At 35.7% G+C, this 14,531-nt stretch overlaps 1 protein-coding gene across 1 annotated transcript; it reads left to right on the top strand.

The window, feature by feature from the left end:
* Positions 1-248: 248 nt before the first annotated feature.
* On the top strand, positions 249-11,300 carry LOC114478296 (interleukin-21 receptor-like). Its single transcript, XM_028471281.1, has 9 exons — positions 249-458; positions 2,036-2,118; positions 2,667-2,790; positions 5,122-5,297; positions 6,086-6,222; positions 6,301-6,502; positions 6,976-7,057; positions 8,549-8,642; positions 10,453-11,300. The coding sequence occupies exons 2-9, from the start codon at positions 2,052-2,054 to the stop codon at positions 10,957-10,959; spliced, it is 1,389 nt and encodes a 462-aa protein (XP_028327082.1). The 5' UTR covers positions 249-458; positions 2,036-2,051; the 3' UTR covers positions 10,960-11,300.
* The last annotated feature ends 3,231 nt before the right edge of the window (positions 11,301-14,531 follow it).

Here is a 14,531-nt window from a genome sequence, read left to right as displayed (position 1 = left end):
TAGGGTTAGTTATTTACTATATATTTGATTTCAATTGATTTTTGATTTTTTTATTTTTTTATTTTCATTTTTGTGGTGTGATCTTAATTGTAAATTGAAATCTAAATCTGGATCATAAACTACATTTCTCTTAAAGTACTTTTTCTTTTCTTTTTACACAACTATATTTACTTTTTTTGGAAGTAAAGGCGGATGTTTGTACTTTTCCAAAACAAACATGACGTCATCCACATGAGTCAAACCGCGTTCTTTAAACATGAGTCAGCATCCGCTCAGAGAAATAAGTCCCTTTAGTTTCCTGTGAAACACATAATCAGACACACTGACGATGACAAAGACCAATATGATGAAGATGAAGATGATGATGATGAAGATGATGATGAAGATGATGAAGATGATGATTTTGTCTGAACTGTGAGCTCTGACTGACACCAGTGGATTATCATCACATTTCAAAGGTAAAACAAAGCACTTTTAACACTTTTAACTCTGCTCAACTTTCCTTTGTGAATATGTTTTTCGATTTATCATAAAAAATCTTTTTATCCGTTTTTAATTGTTACTTTCATTTTTTCAAAAAACGACACGTCAATATTCTGCTGTAATGGAATCACTTCCTGACAGTAAACAGAGCCTAGTGTGTTTGTTAGGCTTAAATAAAGTGATAAGAATAAATATAATATCAAATAAAAAAACTCAGGTTCTATAAAGCTGGGGTTCTCAACCTTTGGGTCAGGACCCCATTTGGGGGACACGGTGAGAGGGTCACCAGATTCCTTTAAGAAATTAAAAATATTTTCTGAACAATTTGAGCCAATTTTTACTTATTTTTTATCCTTTTTCTGCAACTACAACAAACTCACCATATTTTAACCTATTTTTATCACTTTTTCTTGACATATTTTTGCTCCTTTTAATGTATTTTTTCCTACATTTCTCCCATTTCTGACACTTCTACATCACATTTTAATGTCTTTTCTACACATTTTTTCTACTTTCCAGACATGTTCATCACTTTGAACCCTTTTTGTCAGTTTTTGTCCACTTTAATGTGAAACTTTTAACCAATTTCTGTTTTTTAAAATGCCATTTCATCACCTTTTACAACCATTTTTTGGTGTAAAGTGTGTTCTGTGTGGTTTATTCCCACACTGAACAAACAGGTGGTACCTGTCAAGAAGAAAGCAAATCTAAAAACAAATGTTTTTATTTATTTGAATTAATGAAGTATCAGATTTCAATATATTGTAAATTGTAACCTCAGAAATCTTTAGGATCTTTTTTTAATTGAGCATGTGATTCTCAAAGATTCGTTCCTCTTTCTTGTAAAACACCCGAGAAGGTAAATCCTCAATGAAAGCTTCACTTCTTTTTTTAAGCCAGGATTTCAAAGCAGGAGATATGAATCATGTTTTAAAAACACATCTCAAAACTCACAGAGTCAATGAACTACGTGGGGCTCATAATCTTTCTTTTCATATTTTGATTGTTTGCGAGAACATCAAATAATTCCATGGAAATCCTGCAAATATTTAATTTAAAATTTTGAAGAAAACTGGTCGCAAATTTAAGGAATGATTGGATTTACAACATCCCTCACATTGATAGCTTAAGCCATAATAGGCAACCTGTGGCCAAATGTTAATAGTCTAAATTTAGAAGTATATATTTAGTATATTAATATAAATTTACTATAAAATTGCCCAAAGGCACACAAAATGCCAGCAAAGTTACACAAAACGGCAACAAAAAGAACAGAAAATGACTTTCAAAATGCACAAATCGACAACAAATATTCAGAGAATTATAGAAAAATTTGACAAAATGTGAACATGAACATACAAAATGATGATCAAAAACACACAAAACAACAAAACCCACACAAAAAGACGACACTTTGATCTTTTTGATCTGAAAAGATCCAAGTGTTTCATTTTTGGCCACTGAACTAAAATTAGTTACTTTACTCATTCATGTGGTTTTTAAAACACATTTGTATGCTTTTATTGTGAAATGCTTCTTTGAAATGTTTCAGAGTTGAAGTTGTCGTCATGACACCCAGACCTCTGCTCCTCCCCCTCCTAAAGCTGTTGGGCTTCACACTCTGTCTTCATAACGGTATATTTATCCTCATGTATTTTATTATTATTATTATTATTATTATTATTATTATTATTATTATTATTATTATTACTTTTATTCAGTTTTAGGCTCATTTTATTTGAATATGTTAGGGTTTCATTTACTTTGATCTCCTGACATATTACGACTTTAATGTCAGGAGATCAAAGCAAAACAAGACAAAATGAACTTTCTGGAATGACTGCGCGGAAATTAGGGACACATCAAAGTGATCAGCAGATGCCTCTGAGGAAGACTGGCAGTTGACAGTCGAAACATATCAGGAGATCAAAGTAAATTTCTTAAGAAAAAACTTTCATAATTAAAAGAAATAACAAGGCAAGTCTTATATTAAAAGATTCTCTGCGTTGCTTGTTTTCATGTTTTGTGACTGAAAACCTGTACGAATCGCTCATGGCAGACATCACATACAGTAGCAGAGTTTTCACCTTTCTGTCATATTTCTGTTAAAAAACACAAGCTTTTAATAGAAGTAAATGTCTTTATTTTGTGAGACTTGATTTATGGTTGTGTTTCCGGTGCAGTTGCATCGTTTTGCAGCCACTCCTGTTCCACTGACTACATGGAGACGGTTAACTGCTCCTGCACAGCGTCTCCACTTCCTGTCCAGGCGTCTCCACTTCCTGTCCACGTTCAAGTCGTCTGCAGGTAAAAGTCACTGGGGATGAAGAACAGACAGGGATTCATACCCGAATGTCCTTCTGAATATCAGTCTTAACTCACAAAGTTGAGATTTTCCGACTTCCTACATGAACACGTCTCCGCGCCAAATAGCACGTACCACGTTCCCCAGAATTTAATCAAATAACTCGGTTCCATCGAGTAAAAATAGGTCTCAGAGAGGTTCTAGACATCTGCTTATAAAATATCCATATCAAATTACAGCCTGATTCAACGAGCATTATGGGGGCCCCCTGGCGCCCCGTGGCACATACAGAGTAATGGGCCCCATTCACATATTGGTATGTGACAATGATTTGGTAACACCAGCTGTTGCAATAAATAAATTAGAAAACGACTGGAAATTGCTGTAAAAAGGGGGGTGGCCCCCTAATCCAATTGTGCGAGACATAATCATAATCTACGTTGAATTACCTTTGAAACGATATATCACACGACTATGTTCCCATAATGTGTGAAATTACCAGAAATGGTGGGTGGGCCCCCGGGCCCCATTTAAAAAAAAAAAAAAAAAAAAAAAAAACGCTCTGAGCATCTCATCATATTCATTCATTATCATTATCATATTCATACCAAACTGCATTCCTATCTAACGAGATCTAACGGAGGAGTAGCCATTTGAAAAATGGGGCCCCCTGGCGCCCTCGTGACACGTACGGGATAATGGGCCCCATTTATATATTGATATGTGCCAATAATTCTGTACCACCAACCGTCATAATATTTGACTCACAAATAAATGACAAATCGACTTTCATTTTTTTCTTCTTGTGGGGCCCCTTGGGGCCCCCCTGTACCCCAAATCAAAAATCAGGCTCCAAGCATTGATGCGTACACATCCATAGATTATAGGAATAACAGAGGAATAGTGATTATAACTAGTGGACACAACAACAAGAAGAAAGCGAGTGGCGTGTGGAGTCCGGCCTAAATAGTGACTTGGAACTAGGGATGTAACGATTCACTCAACTCCCGATACGATTTGATTCACGATATTGGGTTCACGATACGATTCTCTCGCGATTTATTTTACAAAATGGGACTGTAGACAAATTTTTTTAAATACTGTACTATTTTCCTTTTATTTTTCATTGTCAAAAGAATTCCTTGATAAACTATTCAAAACAATGCAATTTAACTAAAAATAAATCTTGAATTAAATAAATAAAGTTATAATACAAATGAAAATGAAGCCTATTAATTTAAATTCTGGTTCTATAATAAACAATGCAAAACTGCATAATAGTTCTTTTTCTTTTTAAAAGTGCAACTGAAAATGTATTTTGTGCCTTAACGATTGGACTTTAAAAAAAAAAAAAACCGTGATTGCACTGATTTACGTCATATTTGTTTGGACCAGCAGAGGGCGCTGGTAACCCAGTGGTCGGTTGGCATGCAGATATCTTTCAGTGAAGAAGAGATGCTATGCTAGCAGACAGAGCTAATAGAAAAACGTGACTTTTACAGATATTCAAGTAATATTACAGATATTCTTTCGGTGCTAAAGGGGTAATGAATCATTGATTAACATGTTTAAGAGTAGAAGGCGGCCAGAAAGAAAGTATTAGCAGACTCCGCCCGCCTCCTACACTTGTGGATAGCGCCCTCTGCTGGTTAAAAAAAGTATTGCTATTCAATTTTCAGAAAATTGATATCAACCGTGATACCTATGAATCGATTTTTAACTGCCTTACGATTAATCGTTACATCACTACTTGGAACGCCACCTGATGTTGGAGCTCCGACTCGATACGATTTGTAAAACAATGTAACGTTTCAGGCAGCTCTAAACTATTATGACAGAAGAACACACAATTTCCCAAAAACTCACAAAACCCACAATAATCAAAAATTCAGAAATGTTTTAGTGATAAACCAGAGTTTCTCCCTGTGTTATAGCGGTGAGTCGTCTGTAAACGTAATGAATCTCAAACGGTATTTCATGATGTTTATGTTTTGGGTTGTCTTCTGATCGAGAGGTTGGGGGTTCGATCCCAGGACCTGACTATGTGTCGATGTGTCCTTGGGCAAGACACTGAACCCTAAGTTGCTCCCAGTGGTCGACTAGTGCCTTGCATGTCAGTCCTGTCCCACTGGTGTGTGAATGTGAGAGTGATTGGGTGAATGAGCTGATATGTAAAGACTGTTTCAGTGGTGATAAAACTCTATATAAATCATGTCCATTTACCATTTTTACCATTTATGTTATAGCGATGAGTCGTTTGTTAACGTAGTGAATATCATACGTTATTTTATGATGTTTTTGGTGATGAACCATGAGTTTCTCCCTGTGTCCAGCGGTGAAGACCTGAACGTCAGCAGCTCCTGTGAGATCCTCCTTCCTCTGACCTGGTGCTCCATGCTGTTGGACGACCTGGACTCTGTGGCGTCTGTGGGAACTCAGTGTACGTCTACCATGACTCAGCATGACAGCGACATGGCCGAGTCAAAAAACTGGTCCCTGGCTGATGTTGGTACGTTCTGCTCCAGATTCATCACAATGAAGAGTTCATGTGATGTCATTTTGTTTGTTTTTGGATACTTCTGTGATTTCACTTTTTATGTTGTTTATTTTGTGGTCAGTTTGTGTGGTTTTTGTGGTCAGTTTGTGTATCTTTCATGTCATTTTGTGTATTTTTGTTGTTGTTTTGTGTATTTTCATAGTCAATGTGTGTGTTTTTAGAGTCATTTTGTGTATTTTTGCTTTTTGTTGTTGTCAGTGTGTTTATTTTTGGAGTAATTTTGTCTTTTTCTGTAATTTTGTGTATTTCATTTGTAATATTGTGTAATTTTGTTGTCATTTTGTGTATCTTTCATGTCATTTTGTGTGTTTCATTTGTTGTTTTGTGGTCAGTTGGTGTGTTTTTTTATCTATTTTCTGTCATTTTTGTCTTTCTGTTGTCATTTTGTGGATTTTTGTTTTTATTTTGTTCATTTTGTGGACAACTTTTGTGTTTTTATAGTTATTTTGTGTGTTTTTGTTGTCATTGGCTTATTTTGTTGTCAATCTCTGTGTTTTTTCAGTCATTTTGTTTATTTCTGTTGTCTCTGTGTGTTTCTACAGTCATTTGGTTTCTCAAGCTGTTTGATGCCTAAAAAAAATCCAACTATAACTTTATTTTGGAGGGTATTCAAAGTCCTTCTTTGTTGTCGTTTGTGTGTAGTTGTTTATTATGAACAACATTAATATTAGGAACTAAAACCCAAACGTCATCCCTCATGTTACTGAATATTATGAATATTCTCTTGTTTCTTTTCAAAGTAAAACCTGCAGCTCCTTTTGACGTCACAGTGACAAACATCCAGAGTTTCTACAACATCTCGTGGAACGACACCAACCCCGAGAAGCACTGCCTCACCTACAGGGTGCGCCTCAGAGAGAGACCACACCCAAAGAAGGTGACAAAACCTCTGGATATTAAGAGTAAAATAATAATACATAACACTGATGGATAATGATTGGTTGGTTCCTCACAGGATTCTGCTCAGTCCTTCACAACTGAACAAAGAAGTCTCCTATTGGCTAAGAGGGCTTTATGTCCCCGTGTGGACTACGTGGTGGACGTTCAGGCCAGAATGTGTCCTGATTACCTTTACCAGGGCCCGTGGAGCGAGTGGAGCGCCGCTGCAGCCTGGAGGGTGGAGGAGGAGGAGGATGGAGCTCCTGTAGAATGTCATGGTACAAAAACAAACACACGTTAATTCATGGTCCATGTGTGTGTGTGTGTGTGTGTGGGGTCATTTTGCTTATTTTGTTGTCAATTTGTGTGTTTTTTCAGTCATTTTGTTTTTTGTCATTTTGTGTATTTTTTGTCATTTTGTCTTTTGTTTTCATTTTGTGTCTTTTTTGTCAATTTGTTTATTTCTGTTGTCAATTTTGGTCAATTTTATGTGTTTTCTGTCTATTTACTGTTATTTTGTCTTTTTGTTGTCATTTTGTTTCTTTTTTGAGTCATTTTTGTATTTTTGTTGTCATTTTGTTTCTTTTTTGAATACTTTTGTGTATTTTATTTATTTTTTGTCAATTTGTCTGTTTTTTGAGTCATTTTGTGTATTTTATTTGTTGTTTTGTGTATTTTATTTGTTGTTTTGTGTATTTTTGTGTATCTTATTTGTGTGTGAGAATCACGTCTTCACGCCTCTCCTGTGCAGAAGCTGATTGGACGTGGTGGCACATCTGTCTGCCTGTGGTTGTGGTGTTGGTGCTGCTGCTGATGGGGTTTCGATTCACACCGTGAGTTGACAAAGTTCTGCCCACGTCACACATTGTTCACCAGAAAGTCTTTTCTTTTATTTGTTCAGGCTGTAAAATGAGCCATACATGATTAGAAATGAGCAGCTTTAATCACAGCAGGAGCTACGAAAATGTGATTTTATCTGATCTGATCATGATCAATATTAATATTAGCATTTACAATAATGTCCAATCAGAGCATCAATATACAGGAAACAACAATAGGTTTTGTTGTCAATTTCTGGGTTTTTTGGAGTCATTTTGAGTATTTTTTGTCATTTGTGTGTTTTCGTGGTCAATGTGTGTGTTTTTGGAGTCATTATTGTATTTGTAATATATGCATTTGTATAATAACCAACAATGATGTGTGTTCCAGTAAAAGATCAATGTGTTTCTCATCTTATCGCTTCATGCTTTCCGGTTTTCTCCTCCCACAGAGAGAAAAACCACAGTCTGTGCACTGAACCTTGCAGCAGCAAACCATGAAAACACTTCACATGCTTTTATTTCTCACTCAGATTAATCACTAACTATATAATGTCTCAAAAAACACATACAATCACAGACATATTTACTAAATGATCACAGGAATAAGCAAAGTTAACCAAAAAAACAGACAAGTCGACAAAAAATAGACAAAAATTACAGAGAAATTTACAAAATGAACACAAATACACAAATTGATTTGAAACTTTAAACACACACAGGAATAACAGACAAGTACGCAACATGTGTACACAAAAATAACTCCAAAAGCAAACAAAACAACAACGAAAATGGCAAAATAACAAAATGAGAGAAAATATACAAATTGATCATAAAAAACACAAAACAACAAATAAAACACACGAAATGACAAAAGAAATACACAAAATGACTCAAAAAACACAATGACAACAAAGATACTCAAAATCACAACGAAATGACAAAAAATACACAAAATTACGCAAAGTGACTCCAAAAACACACAAATTCACCACAAAAATACACAAAACGACAAATAAAATACACAAAAGGACTCTAAAAAGAAACAGATTGACAAGAAAGATACGCAAACTAAAGGATCATGCACAAAATAACAACAAAAATTTAAAAAAATACTCAAAAACACACAAAACAACCACAAAAATGAAAAAATTAAATACACAAAATGACTCCCAAAAACACAGAAATTGACAACAAAACCCTTTGTTCTTTCCTGTATTAATGCTCAGATCAATCATTGTTATGTAACTAAATGTTGACATAAATATTGATCATGTGACCTTCAGATCAGACACAATCACGTGTCTGTTTTCTTATTTCTGTCCCTTTCTTTTCTTTCCTCATGTAGAACAAAAACAACAACGTTTAATGCTAAAGCTAACTGCTTAATGGACATGCAAAGTCTGTGATAAGAACGTCATTGACAGGAAGCTGGTTTCCCTGTTGGTTCTATCCTCTGTGTGTGTGTGTGTGTGTGAGCTAAAGCTGAACTTGTGTGTGTTTCAGGTGTTGGCAGAGGAAACTGGAGGTGATTGCCTACATCCCACAGCCTGGTGACTTTTTCAAGCCTCTGTACCACAGCTATGGAGGGAACTTTAAGGTATGAGATTCAGAAGAACAACTGGTGTGTGTGTCGGGGACTTTTCTGTGTCAGTGAGTGGGAAATCCTGTAGGTAGATATTTGTATATCACAGTCATACCACACAAGGAAAATCACCTATTTCAACTTTTAAAGGTTACAAGTTAAGATTTAGCGTCAAAAACCCAAAGTGTCACTGATTAAAATGGTTAACACGAGTCAGTTATCAGTACTCATAGAACATGTACGTGTCTTTTTAAGAGTATATGAATATTTTCTTTCACTGAGTGTGATTCAGTGATGAACAAAATAACAAAAATCCAAAAAAGGACTCCAAAAACACACAAATTTACAAGAAAAACACACAAAACAACAAAAACTAACAAAATGAAAACAAAATAAAGAAAATGAAAACATAATACACAAAAGTACTCCAAAAACAAACAAAAATAAACAAAATGACCCCAAAAAACCAACAAAATGACAACAAAAATCCAATAAAGGAGTCCAAAAACACACAAATTGAGCACAAAAATACAAATAAACAACAAATAAAATACACAAAATGACAAAGAAAAACAAAGACACACAAAAGGACAGATCAATAAATCAGGGATTATTTTTTTCAAAGAAAATATGTAAAAGGTTTAAATTGTTTGGTGCAGTGCATTGTGGGATGTGGAATCCTGTAGACAGATGCATAGAAGAGTTTTTACGTCATTGTTTCTGTGACAAAAGGACTGTAAAATAAATAATACATGTGAAAGTCAAAACTCAAGAGGAAAATTCTGTGGTTTGTTGAAATGAGTTTTATTTTATTCTGTCGTCACAAATTTAGATAAAAGCCGGGGCTTCAAAGGTCAGAGAAAGAGCTTCTTAGAGCAGTGGTTCCCAACATTTTAGGCCCCCAACCCCCAAAATAAAGGTCCCCCATGTGGAGACAAGGTCATCTATAAAGTCAGTAAAATGATGGTCCATTGTTCTATGAATCTGTGATAACCACATTTATTTATTCATCTGAATAATATCCACTGTTATCCAGGAACGTTTATTATTATTATTATAATCATCTTAAAGATGGAAATCCTGGTTTTAATCACTAATAAAATGGTTCAAAGTGACCAAAAATGGTGGAAAAGGAGGTGAAATGGGATTTTAAAAACCACAGAAGTTGGTTAAAAGTTGCAAATTGTGGGTAATAGAATTTAAAATTGTAGGGAAATTTAGTTTAAACTGGTAAATAATGGGCATGACAAACGGTGAATGTGGTTAAGTTGGCAAAAAATAAGCATGAAATCTGGTGAAAAGAGGTTAAAAGTGACAATAATGTGTCAACATATGTGACATTAGGTGTAAACGTGGTGGAAAGGGTTTATAAGTGCTGAACATGTCTGGAAAGTAGAAAAAATGTGTAGAAAAGACATTGAAATTTAATGGAGACGTGGCACAAATGGCAAATATTTGGCTAAAAAGTGATAAAAATAGATTAAAATATGGCAACTTTGGTGTAGTTGCAGAAAAAGGTTAAAAAATAACCAAAAAAAGGGGCTCAAATTGTTCAGAAAATATTCTTAGTTTCTTGAGGGCATCTGGCGACCCCCTCCCAGTGTCTCACGACCCCAACGTTGGGAAGCCCTGTACTACATTATAGTTTTACTCATAAAGTGTAAAAAATGTGTAGAAAAGTCATTAAAATGTGATGTATTTATATATTTTCTTTTTTCAGCTGCATTATTTCAGTCCTCTTATTTTGAAAGTAATTTGTGTGAATGAGAGTTTCCCACAGTTCCATTTCCTCTGGTTTACTCCTACTTCCTGTTATGTCTTACAGGAGTGGGTGAAGCCTGTGTTCAGTGAGTACGACTACCTGCACGTTGCCAGTTCCAGTCCCTGTTCTCTGGGACTAAAGCAGAACCTCAGTGGATACGGTGATGGTGAGGATGAAGGTGAACTCCATCATCATCCTCTCCCACAGCCCAGTGATGATGGTGGAACCTCCCCCAGCATCTCCCTCCACACTGTGGTTCTGTCTGGAGACCACCTCCAACAGGAAGTCCTGGTGGGCTCGATCCAGGACCATCAGGAGGGTCCTCAGAGGTCCAGCAGGTCCTCGGTTCAACGCCCTCAGGAGCCTGAGCGTGTTTCTCTGGACTCATTCGTGTCCACCGATCCGTCTGAGGACAGTTACCCCCACATGGACCTGGACACCGTGGACAGCGGCTTTGGGGAGTCCTCGGACCCCCACCAAGAAGATCCTGAAGATCAAAAGAACCGCGAGAACCAAAAGTCCAACTACGTCAGACAGTGGGTCATCGGTAGCATTGCGACGCCCGACTGAGACGCAGACGTGAACTTTATCATGAGAAAAGATTATTTGTTTGTGTTCTATAGATTTTCTGATTTCATCAGAAAGGAAGGATGTCAAACATAGGGCTCAGGGGCCAGAAACAGCCCGTCAGTCCAACACTAGAGGCCCCTATTCATACGTGGAGGTTTTCATTTCAGTTTTCCCAAATTAATTTAGAAAAAATACAATTCTTATATGTATATATAATGTACATAATATACAAATATTAGTATTATTAGTAAATAAGTCCCATAAAACACGGTGAATTAATCAAATATTTATGAAATAATTTGCTCTTCTTTTAAAAATACAAGTTATTTTTGGGTCCTCGAGTCATGTGACCATCATCTTCCTTTCAAAGACCTCACAAAGTCCCAAACTCTAGAGACTTTAGGTTGGTTCTTCTTCTGGTGTTTATGTTATGGTACTGCAGCAACAATGAAGCAGAAAGATTTTATCATGAATTTACAACATTATGTGACGGGTCAACATTATCGATAATAATCATAATAATTTTTGCATTATTATATACGTTACACTAGGAATGTAACGATTAACTGTAAGGCAGTTAAAAATCAATTCATAGGTATCACGATAGACATTGATACTTTGAAAATTGAATCGCAGTACTTTTTTTAAACAGCAGAGGGCACTATATATTTATCCCTTCTCTTGTTCAGCAGTGTACTTGGCGGGCGGAATCTGCTACTTCTTTCTTTCTGACCGCCTTCTACTCTTAAACATATTCATATATGATTCCTTACCCCTTTAGCACCGAAATTATATCTAATATTACGTGAATATCTGTAAAAGTCACGTTTTTCTATTAGCTCTGTCTGCTAGCATAGCATCTCTTCACTGCAAGAATCTGCATGCCAACCAACCACTGGGTTACCAGCGCCCTCTGCTGGTCCAAACAAATATGTGACGTAAATCAGTGCAATGACGGTTTTTTTTAAGTTAAGGCACAAAATACATTTTCAGTTGCACTTTTAAAAATAACTATTATGCAATTTTGCATTGTTTACTATAGAACCAGAATTTAAATTAATTGGCTTCTTCTTCATTTGTATTATTCCTTTATTTATTTCATTCAAGTTTTATTTTTAGTTAAATTGCATTGTTTTGAATAGTTTATCAAGGAATTCTTTTGACAATGAAAAATAAAAGCAAAATAATACAGTATTTTCTAAATAAAAATAGAGGAATATTTTTCAGTCATTTGTCTACAGTCCCATTTTGTAAAATAAATCGTGAGAGAATCGTATCGTGAACCCAGTATCGTGAATCAAATCGTATTGGGAGTTGAGTGAATCGTTACATCCCTACGTTACATACATTGTAGTTTGCGCAAATCTGGAGACGGTTTATATATTGAATGCTTTTTTTTTTTTTTTTTTTTGCCTATGCTCTTATTTTACAGTCAAGACTTAAATTTCTATGTTTCTATTTTCCATAATATAAGTCTATATAGTTTTATTTTGAAATTGAGGTATGAATGAATACACTGTAGAGACATATCTATAGATTTCTTCACCATCAGCTTCATCTAGTGACTAATAATGTGAACTACACTTTTTCTCTATGAATTCATGGTGTACAGTAAGTGTCAAGCTCAAGGTGCCGGGAGCCAAATCCGGCCCTTTGCAGCGTTCGATTCGGCCCTCGAGTAACCTAAGAATGACAGACTCATTGTTTAAAATAGGGGTTCTCAGGACCCCATGGGAAGGGGTCGCCAGCTGCCTTCATGAAACTAACATTATATATATATATATACACACAATTTGAGCCCATTTTTTTTTTCTAACCATTTTTCTACAACTCCACTAAACTCACCATGTTTGAACCTATTTTCATCACTTTTTCTTACCATATTTTTGCTCCTTTTAATGTATTTTTGCTACATTTCTCCCATTTCTGACACTTCTACATCACATTTTAATGTCTTTCTGCACTTTTTTTCCACTTTTCAGACATGTTCATCACTTACAAACCATTTCTACCACTTTTACACCTAATGTCACATATGTTTACACATTATTGTCACTTTTAACCTCTTTTCCAATTTAACCACATTCACCATTTGTCATGTCCATTATTTACCATTTCAAACTAATTGTTCCAATAATGACACTTTGAACCCTTTTTACCACTTTTCCTGTCAGTTTTTATCCACTCTAATTTGCAACATTTAACCAATTTCTGTGGTTTTTAAAATATCGTTTTTCTTTCCATCATTTCTGGTCACTTTTAACCCATTTTATTTCTGATTTAAAACAAGGATTTCCATCTTTAAGATGACTATATACTATTGCCCAAATAATAACTATGAACTTCCTGAATAACAGTGGATATTATTCAGATGAATAAATAAATAAACAGATTGAACAAGAAAAACCTGTAAACCTGTGGTGAAGGAATCTAAACAGTGGACCAGTGAAGCAGTGGAGAAACTCCAGGAGTGTTTGGACTGGAGTGACTGGGATGTTTTCAGGTCTGTGAACAGTTCTCTGGACGAGTTTACAGACGCTGTGACGTCCTACATCAGCTTCTGTGAGGCATTCCAACAAAGACCAGGGTGAGTTATAACAATGACAAACCCTGGTTCACAGCTAAGCTCAGAGGGCTGAGGGCAGACAAAGAGGACGCTTTCAGGAGTGGAGACAGAGCCAGGTACAGAGAGTCAAAGTACACGTTTGGAAAGGAGGTGAGAAAAGCCAAACGTTTGTACTCAGAGAAGCTACAATATCAGTTCTCTGCGAATGACTCGGCTTCTGTCTGGAGAGGCTCAGGTAAATTACAAACTACAAGCGTTTGAGGCGTGCAGGAAAGATTGTGGCCGACCCCTCCCACCCCGGTCATAAACTGTTTCAATCTCTTCCTTCGGGAAAGAGGTTTAGGTCCATCAGGACCAGAACCTCCAGACACAAAAAAAGCTTCTTTCCCTCTGCCACCATCCACATGAACACACCCCAAGTCACCCACTGAACCCCCCTCCCCCCCCCCCCCCACCCGATCACCACCTCCATGATGACATTATCTGCTGCACTGTATATATATATATATATATATATATATACATACTATTTATCCTTTATTCTCTATCTATCCTTTATTTATCCCTCATCCTTTATATTTATCATTATTATTATTATTATTGTTGCTGGGTTGTTCTTTGTTTTTTTTCTTTATTAATTTTTTTGTTTGTTTGTTTGTTTTGTGCACCAACTGCCAAGACAAATTCCTTGTACTGTCCTTAAAACTGTACATGGCCATTAAAAACATTTCTGATTCGGATTCTGAAAAGCAAGTGACAAGAAATCTGTTCAAATGTGTATTTTATTCACATTTTTAATTATATATTTACCTTTTAATGAATATTGTTCATAATCTTTTTGTATAGTAAATATTCTATATTGTGTTTTTTTTTTTTTTTATGAGACCACTTTTGTGTTTTTTGAATAATCTGATTTTAATCTACCCATGGATACAAATACAGATGAAGAAAAGTAACGAGTTACTGCCCTCTAGTGTTAGAAATGTAATAGAACCGCTCCAACAGC

Source organism: Gouania willdenowi, chromosome 16 (assembly GCF_900634775.1).
Source record: "Gouania willdenowi chromosome 16, fGouWil2.1, whole genome shotgun sequence".
NCBI classification, from domain to species: Eukaryota; Metazoa; Chordata; class Actinopteri; order Blenniiformes; family Gobiesocidae; genus Gouania; species Gouania willdenowi.
The sequence above is the reverse complement of the archived record's forward strand: the minus strand, read 5'-3'. Positions and strand labels throughout refer to the sequence as shown.